At 53.4% G+C, this 18105-nt stretch overlaps 4 protein-coding genes across 4 annotated transcripts; 1 reads left to right on the top strand and 3 right to left on the bottom strand.

Moving 5' to 3' along the window:
• Window positions 1–603: 603 nt before the first annotated feature.
• BDZ83DRAFT_736246 (uncharacterized protein) lies at window positions 604–4259 on the bottom strand (the record flags this gene model as incomplete). Its single annotated transcript, XM_060512989.1, has 6 exons — window positions 604–1244; window positions 1265–1653; window positions 1849–2412; window positions 2447–3128; window positions 3188–3504; window positions 3628–4259. 6 exons carry the CDS (start codon window positions 4257–4259, stop codon window positions 604–606), a joined length of 3225 nt encoding a protein of 1074 aa, XP_060357570.1.
• Window positions 4260–5336: 1077 nt separating this feature from the next.
• BDZ83DRAFT_543488 (uncharacterized protein) lies at window positions 5337–5792 on the top strand (the record flags this gene model as incomplete). The annotated part of the gene is made up of 1 exon (XM_060503423.1): window positions 5337–5792. A coding segment is annotated over one exon (456 nt), but the record flags the coding sequence as incomplete, so codon positions are not given.
• A 98-nt stretch (window positions 5793–5890) lies between these two features.
• BDZ83DRAFT_594446 (uncharacterized protein) lies at window positions 5891–7618 on the bottom strand (the record flags this gene model as incomplete). The annotated part of the gene is made up of 2 exons (XM_060506715.1): window positions 5891–6022; window positions 6053–7618. The coding sequence occupies 2 exons, from the start codon at window positions 7616–7618 to the stop codon at window positions 5891–5893; spliced, it is 1698 nt and encodes a 565-aa protein (XP_060357568.1).
• Window positions 7619–8297: 679 nt separating this feature from the next.
• Window positions 8298–10192, bottom strand: BDZ83DRAFT_594449 (uncharacterized protein; the record flags this gene model as incomplete). The annotated part of the gene is made up of 5 exons (XM_060506716.1): window positions 8298–8381; window positions 8438–9084; window positions 9149–9365; window positions 9420–9695; window positions 9809–10192. 5 exons carry the CDS (start codon window positions 10190–10192, stop codon window positions 8298–8300), a joined length of 1608 nt encoding a protein of 535 aa, XP_060357567.1.
• Between the last annotated feature and the right edge of the window lie 7913 nt (window positions 10193–18105).

Raw genomic sequence — 18105 nt, 5'->3', positions numbered from 1 at the left:
GCGGACTACAAAGAACCTCCCGATTCCAAGGGACGATTTGGGAAAGAATGAAACTGGGGCACCAGCGGGAACCGGGGACAGACAGAACGCGTAGTGGCCACAAGGCATGATTTGGAGGACGATGTAAAGAGACGACGTACTGTAGAGTAGGTAGCCTTGGCTCACGGCCCTCCACGCCATATACCCTTCGGGAGGTCTGCGGTAAGGGCTCTAGCCCGGCCGCCACGGCGTTAAATACAACAACAACAACAACAACAACAACAACATCCCTTGCTTCAGAAAGTGGCGTCATGCCAGCCTGTTTTGAAAGATTCACCTTGGCCCCATGCTCGATCAGATCGACAGCCATGTCTTCTTGACCAAGACGTATGGCCAGAATCAATGGCGTGTACATGTACCTGTTTCCTATCAGCTCAACATCTACTCCATTTTCAAGAAGCAGCTGGAGTAGTTTCCCATCGCGAGCGGACACACCATTGGCCAAAGGTGTCTCGCCTACATCGTTTAATACATTGAGAGCTGCCCCACTGTCAAGAAGAACTTTGGCAGTAGCATGGTGATCATGTTCCCACTTGTCCGACAAATGTGCAGCTCGGCCGCCGTTCACGGCCTCAGCATAAGCATTGTTCTCGATGGAGGTCGAACAATCTCTTCGTAGCTGAACGACGAAGCTAATCTGAATTCTGAATCTCCTTGCTGGGAGCCGCTGTTGACATTTGGTTCAGCCTCAATGACAAGTTTGTTGATGACTCCGTCGATTTTTTGGGATGATGCGTCGGGGCCACCCGGCGTGTTGAGGATGCTGAGGCTATGCGGGCCCCTTTCTTCAATGAGAAACTCCTCTGTCGTATTTTCGCTGCAAACGCAATGTAGTGCTGTCCATTGAGCATCACCTATAGCGTTGACATCTGCGCCATTCTCGATAAGAAACTTGGTAATTCTCTCATCGCCTGCTGAAGAAGCTGCGTGTAATGCCGTATCGTCATTGTCGCATCTGGAATTCACATTTGCTCCATTTTCGATGAGAAGCTTGACAATTGCTTCTGGCGGGTCAACCCTCCAGCCTGCCTTTGAGGCTTCGTAAAACGGTGAAGAGGAATTCTTGTCGCTCCTCGCGTTGGCAGTGGCGTTATACTCAAGGAGAATTTTTACTGTCGCTCCCGACCATGCACAACAGCAAGAAACAGAGGCGTACGCATACGTTTGCCCGCCTGGTCGATATTTGCCCCATTCCATATGAGAAACTTTACAACCGATTCATTACCTTGCTCGGCAGCCCGGTGCAGTGGGGTGTATCCACCATAGTCAGATTCATTCACATTATAGCCGGCTCGGAGGAGAAGCTTGACCATTTCGAGCCGGACATCTTGTGCAGCCCAAGACAATGGCGTTCTTTGCTTGAAGTCCGAAAAGTCCCTCCTGTGTGTCATGCCTTCCATAATATTCGTTCCAATGTAGATCACGGACGGCATCCCAGAGAGCGCGGCGACCGAGTTGTAGTTCCTATTGGCCAAAGCAGCAAACAATGGATAGTTGTATCGGTCCTCAGAATGGCGTTCACAATTTCTATTTGGTATCGTGCGAATGAGCCTTGAGCAGTCCATTTCTGAGAATATGTAGGCAAAGCTCGCTTGAGGTCCGTAGCGACGGATCCTATGCTTTTCATAGCGATTGTAGATGCGAATCTAGTCTTCGAGGGGAAACTGAGACAAGAATTGGCATTGAGAAATGCCAGCGGCTGCGGCGTCGGCATGAAAGAACAACTGCTGACTTGCGTATTCCATGAACGGAAACTGTTTTAGAGATTCCTCTGAAACTTAATCCGATGCCAAGCAGTATTTTATGTACTTGGTGCAGCAGGTTTTCAAATTTTCATGACTTGAGAGCTCCCAGTCAAAGCCTAGATCAGGCCACAGTTCCGCAAGCCCACCAGCTTTGAGAAGATAGTCTCTGACAGACTCATGTATGAAGTGGACCGTTGGCTGCGTAGATTTGGTGATTTCAGCCAACCCCTTAGAGAAACCAATTACGCATCTTGTGGCGCTATCTTCGTCTTCTGGGCTAGTGACGTTTGGAGGATCGGGGTCAACGAGGTCGTTCTGAGATAGACCAGACCAAAGTGCATGGTAAAACTCTCTTGGTTTTAAAGGTCGTTTGGCACAGAGAATCCAGATGACGCACAAAACCAAGTGTTCCGTTTTCTTGCTATCACGCGTTAGGATATTCTTGAACAGGGCGCCCAGGTCGCTCGGTATCTCAACAAGCCTTTTTTTCAAGGCCAGCCCACCCTGCGAATACTCTGTATTGAGGATGTCAGCAACTAGTATGATCCAGAGAAACACGCCCGCAGCCTTTTGGAGTATTTCTGTCTGCAGTTCTTCGACAAGAGAAGGATTGTTGAACCGGAGACGACTTTTGATATAATTTTCCATATCCTGCGTGTGACCTGGCTGATTTACGAGGGTCATTGTCGCCCCCCTTTGACGACAATGGATAGTGACGACTGGAAAAGCAAATTCGAAACGCAATCCCTTCTGTTGATGCGTCCTCTGCCAAGTCTTCAAAGTCTCGGACCATGTCTGTGACTTGTTGCTCGTCGCACTCGTCCAGAGCATCGATGAAGCAAGTCAACCGAAGCTGGCCAAGGCCGAGGATAGCTTCAGAGAACATACCCTTCAGGATTTCTAAGCTTGGACAAACCTCATACTCTTGTTGAGTTGAGTACAGTTCGTTAAGTACAGATCGGAGCTGAGGGTACCCTTGAAAAAGCTGCAATAGTAAAGAACGGTACATGCCTTCGATCGATCTTTCCAAATATTCGCCTCGGGCATTGAAGAAGAACGAATTGACAAGTGGAGACCAATGAGGGTCCTTTTGCATTTTCGACAAGGCAAATTTCATGATTGTTGGCTTTCCCGCGCCCGGCTTGCCGCGAATCCAAAGAAGCCCGTGGTGCAACTTTAGCTCGTCTTCGTTCAGCCATATTTGGAAATCTGGATGTTTGATGAACCATGTGCATGTCTTAACATGTGCTCTTTTGACAGTAGGTTTGCGGGAGTCCATTTGATCAAACTTGAGAGTTTGCAGAAGCTGCGCCTGTCTTTGATGCTGGTCCGGTAGGGCTCGAGCTACAAAGGGCTGTCAGTGATGCGATATGATTACCAAATGATATCAACTGACTACGTACGAAATTCAAGACGAGGACCAGCTCGTGTCTGATAGTCGGCCGATGGAAGTACGGAGAGTATCTCTCTGGCGCATGCTGCCGCCGCAGCTGCGGCGTATCTCTGCCAGATTTTGTTCTTGTGAGAATCCGCATAGTCGCAGATTCCGCGTATTGGTAGGCAAGGAACAACGTCCATGATTCCAGCAGCCTCCATTTCGAAACATACAACGTCAAGGGAACGAGCAGCAATGTCCCTCTCAGCGGAATTCTTCATAACTTGGTTGCCGGACGCAATCGCTCCGTAGTGGATGACAGGGTCGGTGTCCGATCGCGTGCGTCTAGTCATTCACTTGGTTTGATCGCAGTCGTCACACGTAGCTGCGGAGTCCGGGTGGTCGCAATTCGAGAGGAAAAGATGATCAGCGTCCGTGGGACGACCGTAATGTAGAAGCGTCTTGAACCTTTCTTTGAGAATCGAGGGAACTTGGCTGGGAACTCGATCGTGTTTCGCTCTCAAGACTGTGATGGCTTTGCCAAAGGAGTGGTGAAGAGTCCTAGCAATTGCTGTGCGTTGAATCTCGACACCTGCGACAATCTTTCCTAAGTCGTATTGCATCGTTCTCGTACCAACAATAACGTCACCCAGCCGAATATCCCTAGCACTGTTTGGGACGCCACCTCCAATGCCGACCATCAATGCTAGCCGAGTTGACGGAAAGGTACGGACTAAGTTGGTCACCACGTTCGCCGCAGTATTGGTGCCATATTGGTCCGCTGGCAGGCATGTGATGATAACGTTATGGCCTTCAATACTTCCCAGCGTGTAGGTGTTGGTGTCGATCGTGTAGGAGTTGCCATAGAAAGCGCCAGAAGTGAGAGTGTCGTGCTTCTCGTCTAGCATGGCTTCCGCAGCTACCAGCTCGGTAGACAACGCGCATATCCACGCGACTGTATAACGGTGATACTCTAGCGGGATATCATCTATTGACCATCGAGTCTCGCTATCCCAGTTGCCAAGAAGCGTTCGTTGCCGTTTGGGTGTGGCAGAGGAGTTACAGCCACCGTCCTCGGACCCTAGACGCTTGCCGTCCATCGCGAAGGATTGACTGAAAGTCCTCTTGTTGTCACCGGGAAGACATCAAGAATCATTTTTCGTCTTTGTTTCGCTAAGCATGTATTATATAGTTGAGGGAGCAATCGGAGAAGGCGGACGGAATGAGCAGATGTGAGGAGAAAAAATGAGCATGAGCGCGCATCAGGCTGTGAAGACCACAGCCACGCAGCAGTAGACAGTCTGTTGGCATCGTCCACAACCCAATACCTACCAATCAGCTATCCAGGCGCAGCAGGGGTAAGCCAGGGGTAAGAGTGAGATGCAGGTTAGCCTGCATGATCACCACTGGGTAAGGCAGACTCACCAACACGGAATGCCTTCTAGCCTGTAGCAGGAAATGGAAAAAAGAAAAGTTGTTTGAAGGTGAGAAGACGTGAGAATTGAACCACACAAGGAAGCGCCTTGGTTTCATAGTCTATCGCAATCCTCAATTCCTTGTTGGAGGATTCGGTCCACGGTGAGAGTATGCCGAGAAGGGAAGGTCATCAGCACAACCAACCAAACAGTTCCCCGCCACCATGCACGAAGAATCCTTTGTCCGAGATGTCGCGAATGATACTTGAAGGCTGACTTCCGCCGCCCTCTCATTTCACTGGTGCCAATTCTTCGTATTACCATAAAGATAGATACGGATGGTAGATATCGGCGGAGGCAACTAAGTCGATGGAGCATCGGAGCGCATCAACACCACAGCAATCGGTCTGGGAGAAGGCTCGAAGCGCCGAGGATGACGACAATGATGTGAATCTCGAAGTAGCGACCAACGGCCTTGAAGAAGCGTCGCAGTCCCTCCTCTCCCCCCACGACAACAAACCCTCTCGCCAAAACCATCACCAATCTCAGCTAAACCGACGTAACATCACAACGACCTACACCCGCCTCGCCCTTCTCCTCACTACAACCCTCCTCCTAGGTGCTGCTCTCTCAGCCCTGGTGACATCCATCGTCACAACCCGCCTCCGCACTCTCAACACCTCCCACAGAAACGACAATACCCTCGCCTCCCCGAGCGACCCCTCCTCCCGCCCCGTAAGCTACCTCCAAACCGCTCCCTGCGGCTCAACACCAGCCCAAGCCCGCGCCGCAGGCTGCGAATTCGACCTCATATCCTTCAACTGGCTCCCGCCGCAATGCCACGACGCCGCCCTCGCCGAGACCTTTGAAGCGGAACTCGTGGAAGCGGGACAACTCGCCTGGTTCAAAGACGCGAATCGAACGGCGCCGTCCTTGACGAGAGAACAGATTATGACGGGGGAGTATAGCGGCGTGTATGTCAGCTTGGGATACCATCTTCGGCATTGTACGGCCATGTGGAGGCGGATGCACCGCGCGCTGATGCAGAGCCGTGGTGAGGAAGGAGGAGGCGGTGGGCTGGAGAGGGTTGACAGTTATATTTGGAGTTATCATCATACTAGGCACTGCGAGGAGGTGCTGTTGACGAGGTTTGGTGAGATTAATGTGGGAGAGGTGTTTACGACGGAGGTGAGGATCAAGTATCCAGATTGCGGAGTCATCTTGGGGCCCATAAATTGAATACCAATGATGTAGATGTTGATACCGATGTCGCGAGTTGTTAAGTTGGGAGAAGAATGCCATAAGAATATTGAACTTCATTTGCTGTCGTCTATCGTCATCTTCGCGATGGTCTCCGTCCCCTCGCTCGAAATCCAACTTTGCAAACTCGCCTCCTTCTCAACCTTCCTCTCCTGCCTCGTCTTCAACCTCCAACTCTCCCCCTCCTTCTTCTCACCACCACCACCGGACGGCATCACCTTGGGCTTCGCAAGCAACTTTCTCGAAAACGGTATCCGCCAAATATGCGGCCCAACCTCGGTCCCCGTCACCCGATTCGTCTCAATCACGGTCCTCAACCTCTTGGCCGCCTCCCAATTCGACGTCACCGTCGTCAGCTTCGCCTTCCACCCGTACAAGAACGACGAGACGTTCATGGCGTTCAGACCGGACCCTTTCTTCCCGACGGCCAATGCGACGGCGGGGAGTTGGCCCTCGGCGACCATCCGCTGCGCATCGTCCCACGAGACAGAGTCCACGATCTGCACTGGGAGGCGTAGGTCTTCGGGGACAGGATAGACAGATAGTTCCTGGAGCAGCCTCACCCGCCGCGCTCTATCTTGATCACTTCCCTCTGTTTCAGCATCTTCACCCTTCTCAAATAAAATCCTCGTCCTCGCCTTCTCCTCCTCAGTCCCGATATCCCGCACAATCTTGAGAAACGTATCCGCCGCCTCTCGCGTACACACCAGCGTCCGGCCAGTGATAGCAGGATACAGCGTATTCACCAACCGCGGCCCATTCTCAACCTCATCCGTCGCGTCGATCCGGTGCTGCTTCGACCTCAACAGCTCCGAGTCCGGTCCAATCGCCATGTGACTGAAATCCGACGCCAACGCCATGAACACCGAACAATCCACATTCACTGTCGCCGTGAAATCCTTGTAATAATCCGCCTCCACGAGATTCGCAATCGCCTCCCCCAGCGGCGGCGTGGCCTCCGTCAAGATCCCGGGCCCATTCGCCGTCTCAACCACAAGATCCACGTCCCCGCCGCCCATCTTCCGCACCAACCTCAACAGATGATCCACAGCGTCATTCTCGCCCTCAGACACCCTCGACATGAGTATCCTTACCCTCGGCCGCCGATAATCCTGATACGACGTCCTCGCCGCGGCAACCATGTGCCTCGCGACCTTGGCGACCTCGATACTATCTTCCGTCTCGTCCCCCAAAATCTCCAACATGGCCTCGTCCGCGCCCTCGTCCTCGAAATCCTCCTCCCAATCCCACCCGGCGTCCGCCATCTCGTAGAACAGCCTCCGCTCCGTCGTCGTTACAACTTTGACCCAGTCCGCGCCGCCATTCACGACCAAATCAATCACGGCACTGACGCTCTTGCCCCCAACAGTCTTGTAGCTCAAGTCCCTCCTCATCCCCGTAAGCTCACAACACCTCTTCGTAACCTCCCACACCGTCTCGTAAAACTTGTAATTCGACGCATCGAGCCTCAGCCGGATCCGACTATCCAGCGCCTCGGTGTCAATTTCTTCCCTCTCACCACTATCACCCCCATCATCATCATACGCCGCCACCATCTTCTCAAGATGCTTCTTCTCAGAAACAATAAGCCGTTCAAAGAACCCGAGTCCCGGAACAGCTTGGTTCCACGCAACGGGCTTATGCCCCGACGCCGGCCGCCTCTCGATGGCAGCCTTGAGCTGCTCAAGTTCATCGAGCAGGACTGTAATGCGGTGGATGATGAATTGGCACTGCTGGAGCAGCGACGTCTCGGGATCCGGCTCGAATTGCGGAAAGATTGCCATGCTTTCTGCTCGGCGGCGGAGATGTAGATGGGCAGATTCCCGGTGCTGGCAGGCGTAAATGCAAATTTGATCCTGCGCGGGGTTAATGATTGTCTTTCAAGGACATGGAGTATGAGTTACCTTGGCACTCTTGAAAGAGAGTTTTCCTATGCCCACGTGTCAGCTCGTCAGGCCTTGCGCAGTTGGACAGTCAAAATTCGGTGAAAACTGACGTGTATGACTGATAGACAGACGTTGATACAATGGCACAGCGCCGGGCCCGTGAGCAGAACAGGCAGCCAAAGTGTGTGGGTCCACCGGTGGGGCTCCGACGCGGGGCCGAGGACCGGACCGCGAATGGAAGTCTGGGCATGGGACGGTGAAAAGGAACAGTTCTCTCACCAAGCATTCCACAATCGACAAGCAAGTTATCCATATGAGCTGTTGAATGGCGAGCAAGGCTTTGCGCCGAGGTCTTCGCATTGCATTAAAATTTTTCACTGGCGTCCAGCCAAGTCATGTTCATCAAGACGCATAAGCCGCCATCCAGTCCCATCATCCAATATGCCCTTCATCCACTGTGGACATGCAAGGCGAATCTCAGCGCCCATGATCCAATGCATCTCGGCGCTGTCTAATTAATGGCAGAAAAGGTATAATGTCTCGGTCCAATGCTTCCCTCTCAAACATAAACGACAGTCTAGAAAACGGTACCGTCGCTATCGATCAAAATTGGCGGTTCTTTTGTGTTGGGTCTGCTAAACTCTGCCATTTCACGACCTCCCTGGAAGATTGTATTAGCGACGTGGTTCGAGAATGTAATAGTTAGGGCGAGCTTACCTTCCAGCTTCCAGCTTCGAGTATTTGGGCCAGAGTCAATTGATTACCCTTCAGGTCGTTCTTCATGTGCTTGTTGACCTCTACGCAAAGTCTATCCAAGAAGCCGACCGTGACACCACGCCACTCGACTATCACGTCGTCGCTAGGCTCGAACATTGGTGCAACTTCAACTGGCTTGACGTTTGTCCTTCTGCAGTACTCGTCGTAGTGCTCGAGGCCTCTCTCAGAATCGTCTGCCTTTAGCGTAAGAACTCCCAAGTCGATGAACAAACCGCCGTTGCGGTACTCAGGCAGGCCGGTGAGCAGTTCAACGCCGGCAAAGTGGATGCGAAGTAGTGACTGCATAGGCTGCATCAGACTGTAGCAGAGCCACTGCGTAAGCTTGTGGAACGGCAGGATAGACTCCCATGCCGCGGTCGAGTTCTGAGCAGATGGCGGGAATGGTGAGAATTGTGAAGTCGTCGGACTTTGCGGGGGTTGCGGCATTGATTGGCAAGGCCAGGCATCGCCGAGAGATACGCCGTTAATCGAGGTGCGGGAAGCTGGCCAGATGGGCATGAGGCCGTTCATCAGGAGATTCCATAACGTAGGGAGAATCACAATGGGCATCGAAGAAGCTTGAGTCGAGGGATGCGATAGGAGGTAGTCTGAGGCGGGTCAGTTCAGTCCTGGCACCTCATTTCCATCGGACTCGGAGAGTTGTCAACTTACCAACCATGTGACCTGGTCGTCCGCTGTCGCCAAAGTATTCCCTCTTTTCGGTCAGGGCATTTGCTAGCCGTTGGAGCAATTGTGTCCTGCCTTCAATGCCTGCCATTTCGTTGCCCGGTTTCGACTGCAAGCCTGCAGCTACCCTCTCTACTGTCAGGTTGCGCAGTCCCTCCTTGTCAACCTGGAACTTGTTTCTGCTGTCGCTGGAGAAAAGGCCCTTGACGATTGTTAGTGAACGCACGAGTCCACCCGAATCGTTAAATAGACTTACGCCCTTGAACATCTCCAAGCTGGCTACGGCTATGCCCTCTGACCGGCGGTATATGCGTCCATTTTCGGTGCTCTTGTAACTCCACTTTGTGCCTGCGCCAGCGTCCAGCAGCACACTCACGAGGAAGAGGTCAATCATGCGACGACACTTTTCGCTGTTGTCGACATCTTCGGGGAATGTGGAAAGAAGCTGTGCAATGCGGTCACGACCGCCGACACAGAAGTGCTGGTGTCTTCCGTGGCCAGGAATCGAATTGTACGGGGCGTCGTAGTCTCTCTACAGGGGTTTGCAAGGTCAGTATACTGCTATTCGCTGACCCAAATAGCGTGTGGGTGGGCGGTTCCAGGGCACGCAAACACCTGCAGAAGCGCTCAAAGGCTGACTCGTACCTTGATGATCTGAGAGACGAACGTCACAACGTCTGGGAACTTGCGCATGTCCACATCAAAGTGCTTCAATTCATTGCGAATCGCCTTGTCCGTGACAATCTTGCTTCGTTCTCTAACGGCCCCCAAGCTCCTGAGGTATCCTGCCGGGTCAAGCTGCGGGTCAGGAGGACGCGGCAGGTCGATCTTGGGTATCGAGGTAGGCGAGAAGGGCGTCAAAGGCGTGCCGGGCGTCGTGCTCGTTCCCGAAGACCTGTTCATTGTAGTGCTGCGTGGCGGTGGTGATTTAATGCTGGAAGCACCAGAGGCGATGCTCACGTTTGACGTGTTGATCGATGGCTTGCCCGAGGCTTTGGGGGCCTTTTCCTTGCGAGAAAACAGGCCCATTTTGGCTGAATGGGTGACCGCTGGGTCGAGGGGCTCGTAAGATGGCGGTTGGTGGGGTTTCGCTGGAGGGGTTCAGGCGGTGCTGAATTGAACTGAACTCGGTTCAAGGCGAAGCTTCCGAGTGGCCAGCTGGTGGTTCGAACTTTGGCCAGCTACAAGCTGTGCTGTGGCGACACGGGCCTGTTGCGACGATCACCGTGGCCGGGGCTTGCTTCGCTTCCGGGTTCGTCAGGCGAGTGGACAGGCGTGTTGACCTTATTCGCTTCGCCAACGATGCTCATATGGCGAGAGAAAGATCGGAGGTGGACGACGTCGATTTGCAGCAGCAGCGGCGACAGCAGCAGTAGGAACAGCAGTAGGAACAGGGACAGAAGGGAGGGGAGACCGGAAGATGATAAGTCGAGGGTCTGCCACGCAAGTTTAATAGGGGGCGGTTTTCTGGACTTGCGGGGAACAATATCAGCAGTCTGCTTCTGGAGCCGTGAGCAGCTGGTTGCGCACGAAATGTCCAGGCCCTCTCTTGTGCTGGGGGGGGCTTGTCTTGTCGTGCTTGTCGGGGGGAGGGCTGCTCTGGGCTCAGGGACCGATTCCCTTATTGGTGTTAGAGTTCTGGCCGACGTCGATCTGGATCAGGGATACCCGCTGGAGCTAGACGAACTGCTTTTGGTCTGGTTAGCTAGAAAAATGTCGAGCCACCTTGAGCCATTCCCACTGCGCCCACGCCGGACACAGACAATGAAAAGACACGCAACAGCCGGAAAAATGGCACATGAAGAAAAAGAATTGGGGCTAACTCAGGTGGTATGGTGAAGGTAGGGGTATGCAGACAGTAGCAGTAGAAGCGTGTTGATGAGTAAAGGACAACATGTGGTCCGCAAAGTAGATAAGGCAAGGTGCTGCCGCGTCTCTTTGTACGCTTCCAATGTGTCTGTCCGTCTTGTAGAGTCCTCTATCCGTACATTCTGGGTCTGCCTCGGACTCTTGAAGTTCAGCATCGTGGGGCACACTGGCTCGCAACCTTGTTGTCGGCCACCTGGCACACCCCTGGTGGCCCCTCGCAGCGCTATGCAAGCAATGATCCGGGGCATTTGCCAGGAACGCAAAGCATAGACATTGGGTGCGAATTGCGGCTTTGCGGGAGGCGGGGAAACAACTGGAAGGAAGGTCTTAAACACTTACGGATACTTGGATCACTTCTGACGTGCTCTCTTCACTCTTCTTTTAGAAGATGTGGGTCAATAAAGCAGCAATTGATGGTCTCTAACAGGTGGTCTGTCGCAAAGGGTCTCGTCCTGTGTCTCGGTGGTGTAGCTGGCTACTGTGGCACGTAGAGAAGGAAGCACGCAGACCGTTGGGGCGGGAGAATGATGAGAGCAGCAGCAGCAGCAGCAGCAGCAGTAGTATATTGAGAATTGAAAGTGAACGTCGAGACGGAGTCGATATTGACGTTGGATGTCGAAGTCTCCGGGGACTGCGAAGCTGGATCTCGGACGGTGGGGTTGGTTTTGCGGAGAAAGATTTGGGAGCGGGAGCGAGGGCGATAAAAAGATATCCGTCCGTCGACCGGATCTGAGCTAGGCCAAGCGGGATCTCAGAGGCGTCCAATGTTTGCGGTAGTGGAAATGAAGATCAATATGCGGCCACTCTAGCAGGGAATGCAGGCGCGGCAGAGTTGCTTGACACCGCGGAACTTTCAGAAGCTGAGTGAGAGAAAAAGCAACCTCTTGGAGACAGCGCGGCCAGCAGCACAACGTCAATGGCCAACTGGGCTCGGGTAAGAGGCGAGCGGTATCAAGCTTGGCCTCTCGGAGGCTGACCGCCGTCTATATCGGACGAGGTGGTAGCGTACGTGTATGATGTTGAGACAATGCGACAGACGGGCCGAGGATGCTGCTGCTGTATTTAGACGTAATTAGATGACGACGTCTCTGATATAAGGAACACTCTGAAGAGCTGAAGAGGCTCCGCGCAGGGTGTATTGGGTTGACGATGGGGTAGGAAGAGAATGCCCAGGAAAGAGCATAGAAGACAAGAAGAGGTGCGAGTCAAGAGGGAAGGGCTCCTCCAGCAAAGTGCGCGGATGTATCTGTAGAGGGACAAGATGGATGAAGAAAGCTCTCTGGCACGCGGGTTGTCGATTCGAGACGATGCGCGGCCAGGCGAGGCCAGGAACGTGGGGACAGCGGTGGGTGTGTGAGGTGGGCGTGGATAGAGAGAGCTGCCGCGAAGCAAAGCAGAATACCTCAGGTACTCCGTACTCTGTATCCGCACTCAGTAGGCGAGTAATGTACGGAGTACCTAGGCTTGCGCCGTGGTCGTGCGGATACTTCACTCTACCTTACCTCAAAGCCGGGACAGAATGGGGCAGAAGTAGGAGCGGAATGACGGACGGGACAATTTGAAGACGGTTGATGGGATGGCAGACTTGGGGGTGCGGTAATAGGGTCAAAAAGACGAGGGAGAGAAAATATCGAAAAAAAGGGCCACCTTGACTTACTGCGTACGAGTTACGAACTTGCAGATGGATACAAATGCAACTGAATGGATGTTCTTGGGTCGATAGGTCGGGGTCTGTCTGCAGCTCCGACCGGGAATAGCCCCCCCTGGTCTATGTATGGTCTCTTTGCTTTGTTTTTTGTCTCCTTCCAACGGGAAAAAGAACTGTTTGCCAATGCGCTCTCGGCTTGGAATATCTCGCGTCAAAAAGAAACCCAACGTATGGAAGGTAGGGAAAGTTTCTGATGGAGTGAAATCGAGGACTCGTGATGATTCTTGGAAATTTCAGATTGATTCGACCTGAGAGAAGGGAAGGAGAGAAGGAAGGAAGGCAGCAAAGTACGTACCTTCTACCTACCTACCTACCTTCCTAAGGTGCTCCATGAAGCGTTCGAAGCACCTTCCTCGGGATAGGAGGACGGCCGAGATACTTGGGGAAGTTCCCAGGTATCTTATTGAGCAAATGAGGAGGTACTCATCCAGTAACCTTGCTCTTGCGTCAAATCCCGTACTTGTTCCATGCCTGATTTCTTTCTCTTCATACCCAGGTCAACTCATGATCTCACGTATTAGGCTATCACAGACTCGTCTCGCACGGGACAGACAATGGTCCCAAGGCTATGAAATCAATGCTAAGACAAGTCAGACTCGTCCCCGACCTTGGGGATGGCACGGGAAGGAAGCCACAAGACTCCAGTGTCTGGCGGGGGCGTCGCAGGGAATCCTGGACCAATATGCAATGAGGGACTTTACCGTCTTGTGTCTGCATCCACGCATATCCACCAATCAATACTCCATAGAAAGGCCTTGGTAACTGTACATCTCGAGTTGAGTTGTCATGGAAGTTTGCTGCCGTCTGCAAATACCTAGAGACTCGCGAGTCGCAGAGGGCCCATGTCGAAATTTCGAGGTACGAGGCTCAAGATGCTCGGACATGGAGAGAGTCTCCACTTGATCACTGTACCTGAGAAGCTGCCACAGTGTGTCTGTTCCGATTCTTCTCAAGCTTTCAATGCATGGAGCCACTGGATTGGAATTAAGCGAAAAAAGTGTCGTCCAATGTCTGCAGCCCGCTAGACAGCCCCGGCCAGGGTGGGCCCTCAGCTCCACCAACGCGGACTTTGGACAATTGAACACCGGACGGTCTGGCCAACAGGCGGAAGGCTTGCGGTTCCACACCTGTCCCGCGAAGTAGTGTACATTCAGGGTACCTTACTTTAGTACTTGCCTCAGTCTCTACGTATCTTTCCTGAGTGTCCAGGTATCCGTGCCTTCCATACCTGACCTCTCAACGCATCTTCCGATTCAGATGGGCATTTTCTTCCATTTCGCTGTTCATTCCCAGATGAAAAGATAGGTGCATACTCCAGACCCCATGTGATGGTCAAACAAGTCGTTATGTCCGTTACTCATCTCTGCCTTACCGCAAGACTCCCAAAATATTGAGGCGCCTTTGGCTTCCACATTGAGACACATGGCATCAACGCCCGAGGGAAGCCACCAGTGACCGCGCTTGTGCACATTCCGTCACCTCAATGAATGCACAGACCGATTGACCGAGGTCTTCACAGTGTCTTTTTGCTGCCGTCATCTTCCCCAGATCATCACCTCACGGATACCCATCCATCCATCATCCATGGACCATCCCATCAACACCACCCACCCGTCCATCGTCATCCTCAATCACCACGCCACCAACAACGACCAACACCACTATCGTTGCGACCTCACTGCTGATCTGGCCCACCTCTGCAAATCACCAACTGATTCAGTCCCTCACCTGCACCCAAGGCTTACTCTCCAGCCAGCCTCCAAGGGACCTCATCTCTTCTGCATGCGCCTCATCACGCAAGGGACCCCCCACCGGAATCACTCCCGGCGGGTCATGAACAATGTCTTGACTCTTGCTACTGCAGCATCATCATGCTCCTCGTTGCTCAACCACGCCTCATATCTGCGAGACTGCGACAAGTCATATCAACACTGCGGCGCCCCAATAGAGGGCCACGATCCATGACACTGGCTACAACGCCCCAATGACGGCTGCCGTACCCATACAGTGTGATCGACAGACGTGCTACGACAGAGCCTGGCAACCGATGCTTTTCGTCGAGATTTTCTCTCCTTCTTTCTATGCCCATCCATGCTTTCTATGGACAGACTCCAGTCGAGCTGTAATCATGGTACGATCGTTCCATAGGTCCCATATTCAAAGCCGGGGGCGCTACGAAAAGCTCCCTAGTCACCAGTGGAACGCAACAACCGACCACCATGGGGCTCTAGAGGCCGAGGGGAAAACGTGCCCAAGCACACAAGAAAACGCCTAGCTCTACACTACTGTAGCGAGTTAGCCGCTGCCTGCAGCCCAGTATGCTCCTCGACTTCGCTGTGTCACCTGTGTGCTCATCACGCTCCATGACGACCATGATTCGTTGGATTCTTGGGGCAATGTCGACTTCTAGTGGTCCTCAACGAGTCGATTGCTGCCATGGCAAGCTGGCAACAATACAAAGTCGTGGAAACCAACATTGGAGGGGGGGGGGGGTTGCAGGCGTGGCAGAAAATCACATCGCGGCGCGGAGAGCAATAAAAGCCCACCTGCTAAACGTCCTTACGGCATGCATTACCTACATGCGCCCACCGTATCAGGTCGACCACCATCGTCGTTTGTGAGCGTCGCCGGCATCTCGGAACCGCATCCTGCTCTCCAGTCCATCAGCCACGGCGCACGCTTGCCTACTTGCCTGCTTCGCTACTTCGGTTGGTCGAAAATGTGATGGCCTGGCTGCTGAATGCCTATGCAGTACGGATCACAGCCAGCTCCAGTCTGGTTCTGTCCCGTAAAGTCCCCAGCCAATCACTCGCAACGCGTCTTCGCACAGGGCCAAGCAACGAGAAAGCTGCGAAATAACCGTACTCCGAACCGAGGTCGAGAGAAGAGAATTCATACAAATCAGCTGCCTAGAGTTGGTCGCCGGCTCGCCGTTACCCCTTCTCCACCTATGTCTGCCATTCTGGTTCGTGGACGGTGGACGTTGACAAAGGAGGAGGTTGTTTGCTCCCGAGTCCCAGATGCAACGTCGGCCGCCACGCACACATGCAAGTCCCAGGTCCATCTCACTTCGGCTTCTTGGTCCTGCAGCTGAGCGCAATCGACACTCGGGCTTACGGACAGGCAAGCAGGAAAGCAAACGGCCCGGTAGGGAGTACCCTCGAGGTTCCCTCCCAAAGAATGTCAAAAAATTTCTTCTGCCGTCTCTGGAAGCCTGGAAAGTTCAAACTGACGGTATCCTTACCAGGGACCTGGGCTCTGTGGGATGGGAGGATGGCCGGTCTGTGTTGCAGTGCAGCCGAAGTCTGCAAGGTACGGGAGACTGTGCACGTTTCTGGAATGGCCCGGACTTTAGCTGCAGGCCGCAGTGCGCCGCTCTACAGACTTGAAAGTTGGGAGCCACAGAGCAGACTTCAGACGTTCGCATGGTAATACTTGTGGACAGTTGGCAGCCCATTTGGTCTAGTGGTGCCTCGCAACGTTTTGGCATTGGACCACGGGCCGCAGCGAGCTGTTCCCGGAAATGAGCCAACTGGCCAATTCCTTTGGCTAAAAGCCTGCACCACAGTATACACTGGCAACCAAGTATTCGTACAAAGTACATCTGCGGCACAGCGCAAGGTCCCATCGAGATGTGCATGCGCAGACAGACTCTAGCAACTTACCGTCGCATCGAGGACCTTGATTGCAACAAGCACCTGCTTTCTCTACCGAATGCTCTGTGACGCTAGGCACGACGGCTTCACCTCTTCTACCACGGCCCGCGGCCTCGCGCGGTTCAAAAGAGCCATGGAGCTTCTACCTCGTCTTTGGGGGTTTCATGGAGGCACAATTAGTCAACTACGTTCCTAGAACGCGCATCAACCAACCAACTGCCAGCCAACGCATGAGACGCCACAAACTCCAAGGGACGGACTTGAAAGCACAAAAACGAGTCGAGACCGGGATGAAAGGAGACTCGTGCGCACTTTGCCTCGTGTTCTCGGCACAAGCACGGACATCCGGACCCTTGGGCGTTTGCTCAGCAGCAAATAGACGTCTCAAATATCAGTTTCTGCAAAAGCGGACTACGAAGCCGAGGTGAGAGGACCATGATGATTGACTCCTGATCATCTTGTTCCTCCGTAAGGTGATGGAGCTTCGCCCCTATTGCCTACTGAGGTCATGTCTCTCTGGCTTTCACTTGCGCTCAGGACCTTCAAAGAGGATCCCTCCGTGGTGGAAACACGTCGATCCGACCGCGCTTGGCGTTGATTTTGACAGCTTGCTCGGTGGACGCCAAATTCAACGACAGAACAGGACAGTCCTTGTTTGCGGCACGATAGCCTGGCATGGTTTTTGCTGCTGGGCTCTCAACGCAGCAGCACAGAGACGATTTCGTATCATGACATCTGGTAGACCGAACTCAGTGTCGCTCGTCGGCTCGTGCCACTTTCTTCACCACACCGAGTATGATCAGGCCCACTGCACTCCTCCTCCATCCTTCCAATGCTCCCATCCCCGGCGCCGCCCATGGCCCCCGGTCATCGAGGAGCTTAGACCCAAGGATGCTCAGTGTTGCCCTGGACCCGGCCCCCAAGGATGGCCCAGCTTCTCGAATTTGAAGAAGAGCCCCAGACCGAAGGCGGCTAGCCTGAAAGGGAAGCTGCAAAACCAATCTTTCAATTTAAAATCGCCTGTTGAACTTTGCCATGTTCTTTGTCCCATGCGCAATTCAGCATGGCTCCGCTCCCAGCCTTCCTCTCTGTCGACGATATTTCTGCTTTCGGGTCATCTCGCTGGGTAGCTGGACCTCCTTTTCGCCTCCCTGCTAAGCCCATCTCGAACACGCAAAGAGGCTTGCTGGTTGGCGAGGGCGCACGCCTCCTCTAACACGTTTCCGGAGAAAACTCCGCCTTGCGCGACGCTGCCACGAGGTGGCCATGCTGAGCGCACCGAGGGTCTGGGTCGATGGCGCTCACTCCCAAGTACCTACTCCGTTATGACATTGCGCATTTGTGAGATCAGCTGTATTCCATGCCGGCAGTTGACCCATTCGTATGCGGCGCTGGCATGGCTGGCCAGTGCAAAGCCTGTGAGACATATCCAACACGATGAGTAACTAGTCACCGGTCGGCGCGACCCTACGATCACCGGGGAGAAGATCTGCCAGTTTAGTGACCAAATGTGTTCGGCGTTCGCCCACCGGTCCAATTTGACGTTGTTCGGTCATTCGGCGAACGCCCAGTCTATTGCTTGGGACATTTGACGTCGTCACTAGACCATGTCTCACTTGTAGCCGGAAGGAGCTCAGACCTTGGTGTCGTCGATCACCACGGTGTGGGTTTAGGGATCATGACAGGATGCCATGTGAACAAACCCTTTG

This window comes from Colletotrichum acutatum (assembly GCF_030867785.1).
Source record: "Colletotrichum acutatum strain CBS 112980 chromosome Unknown BDZ83scaffold_246, whole genome shotgun sequence".
Lineage (NCBI taxonomy): Eukaryota > Fungi > Ascomycota > Sordariomycetes > Glomerellales > Glomerellaceae > Colletotrichum > Colletotrichum acutatum.
The sequence above is the reverse complement of the archived record's forward strand: the minus strand, read 5'-3'. Positions and strand labels throughout refer to the sequence as shown.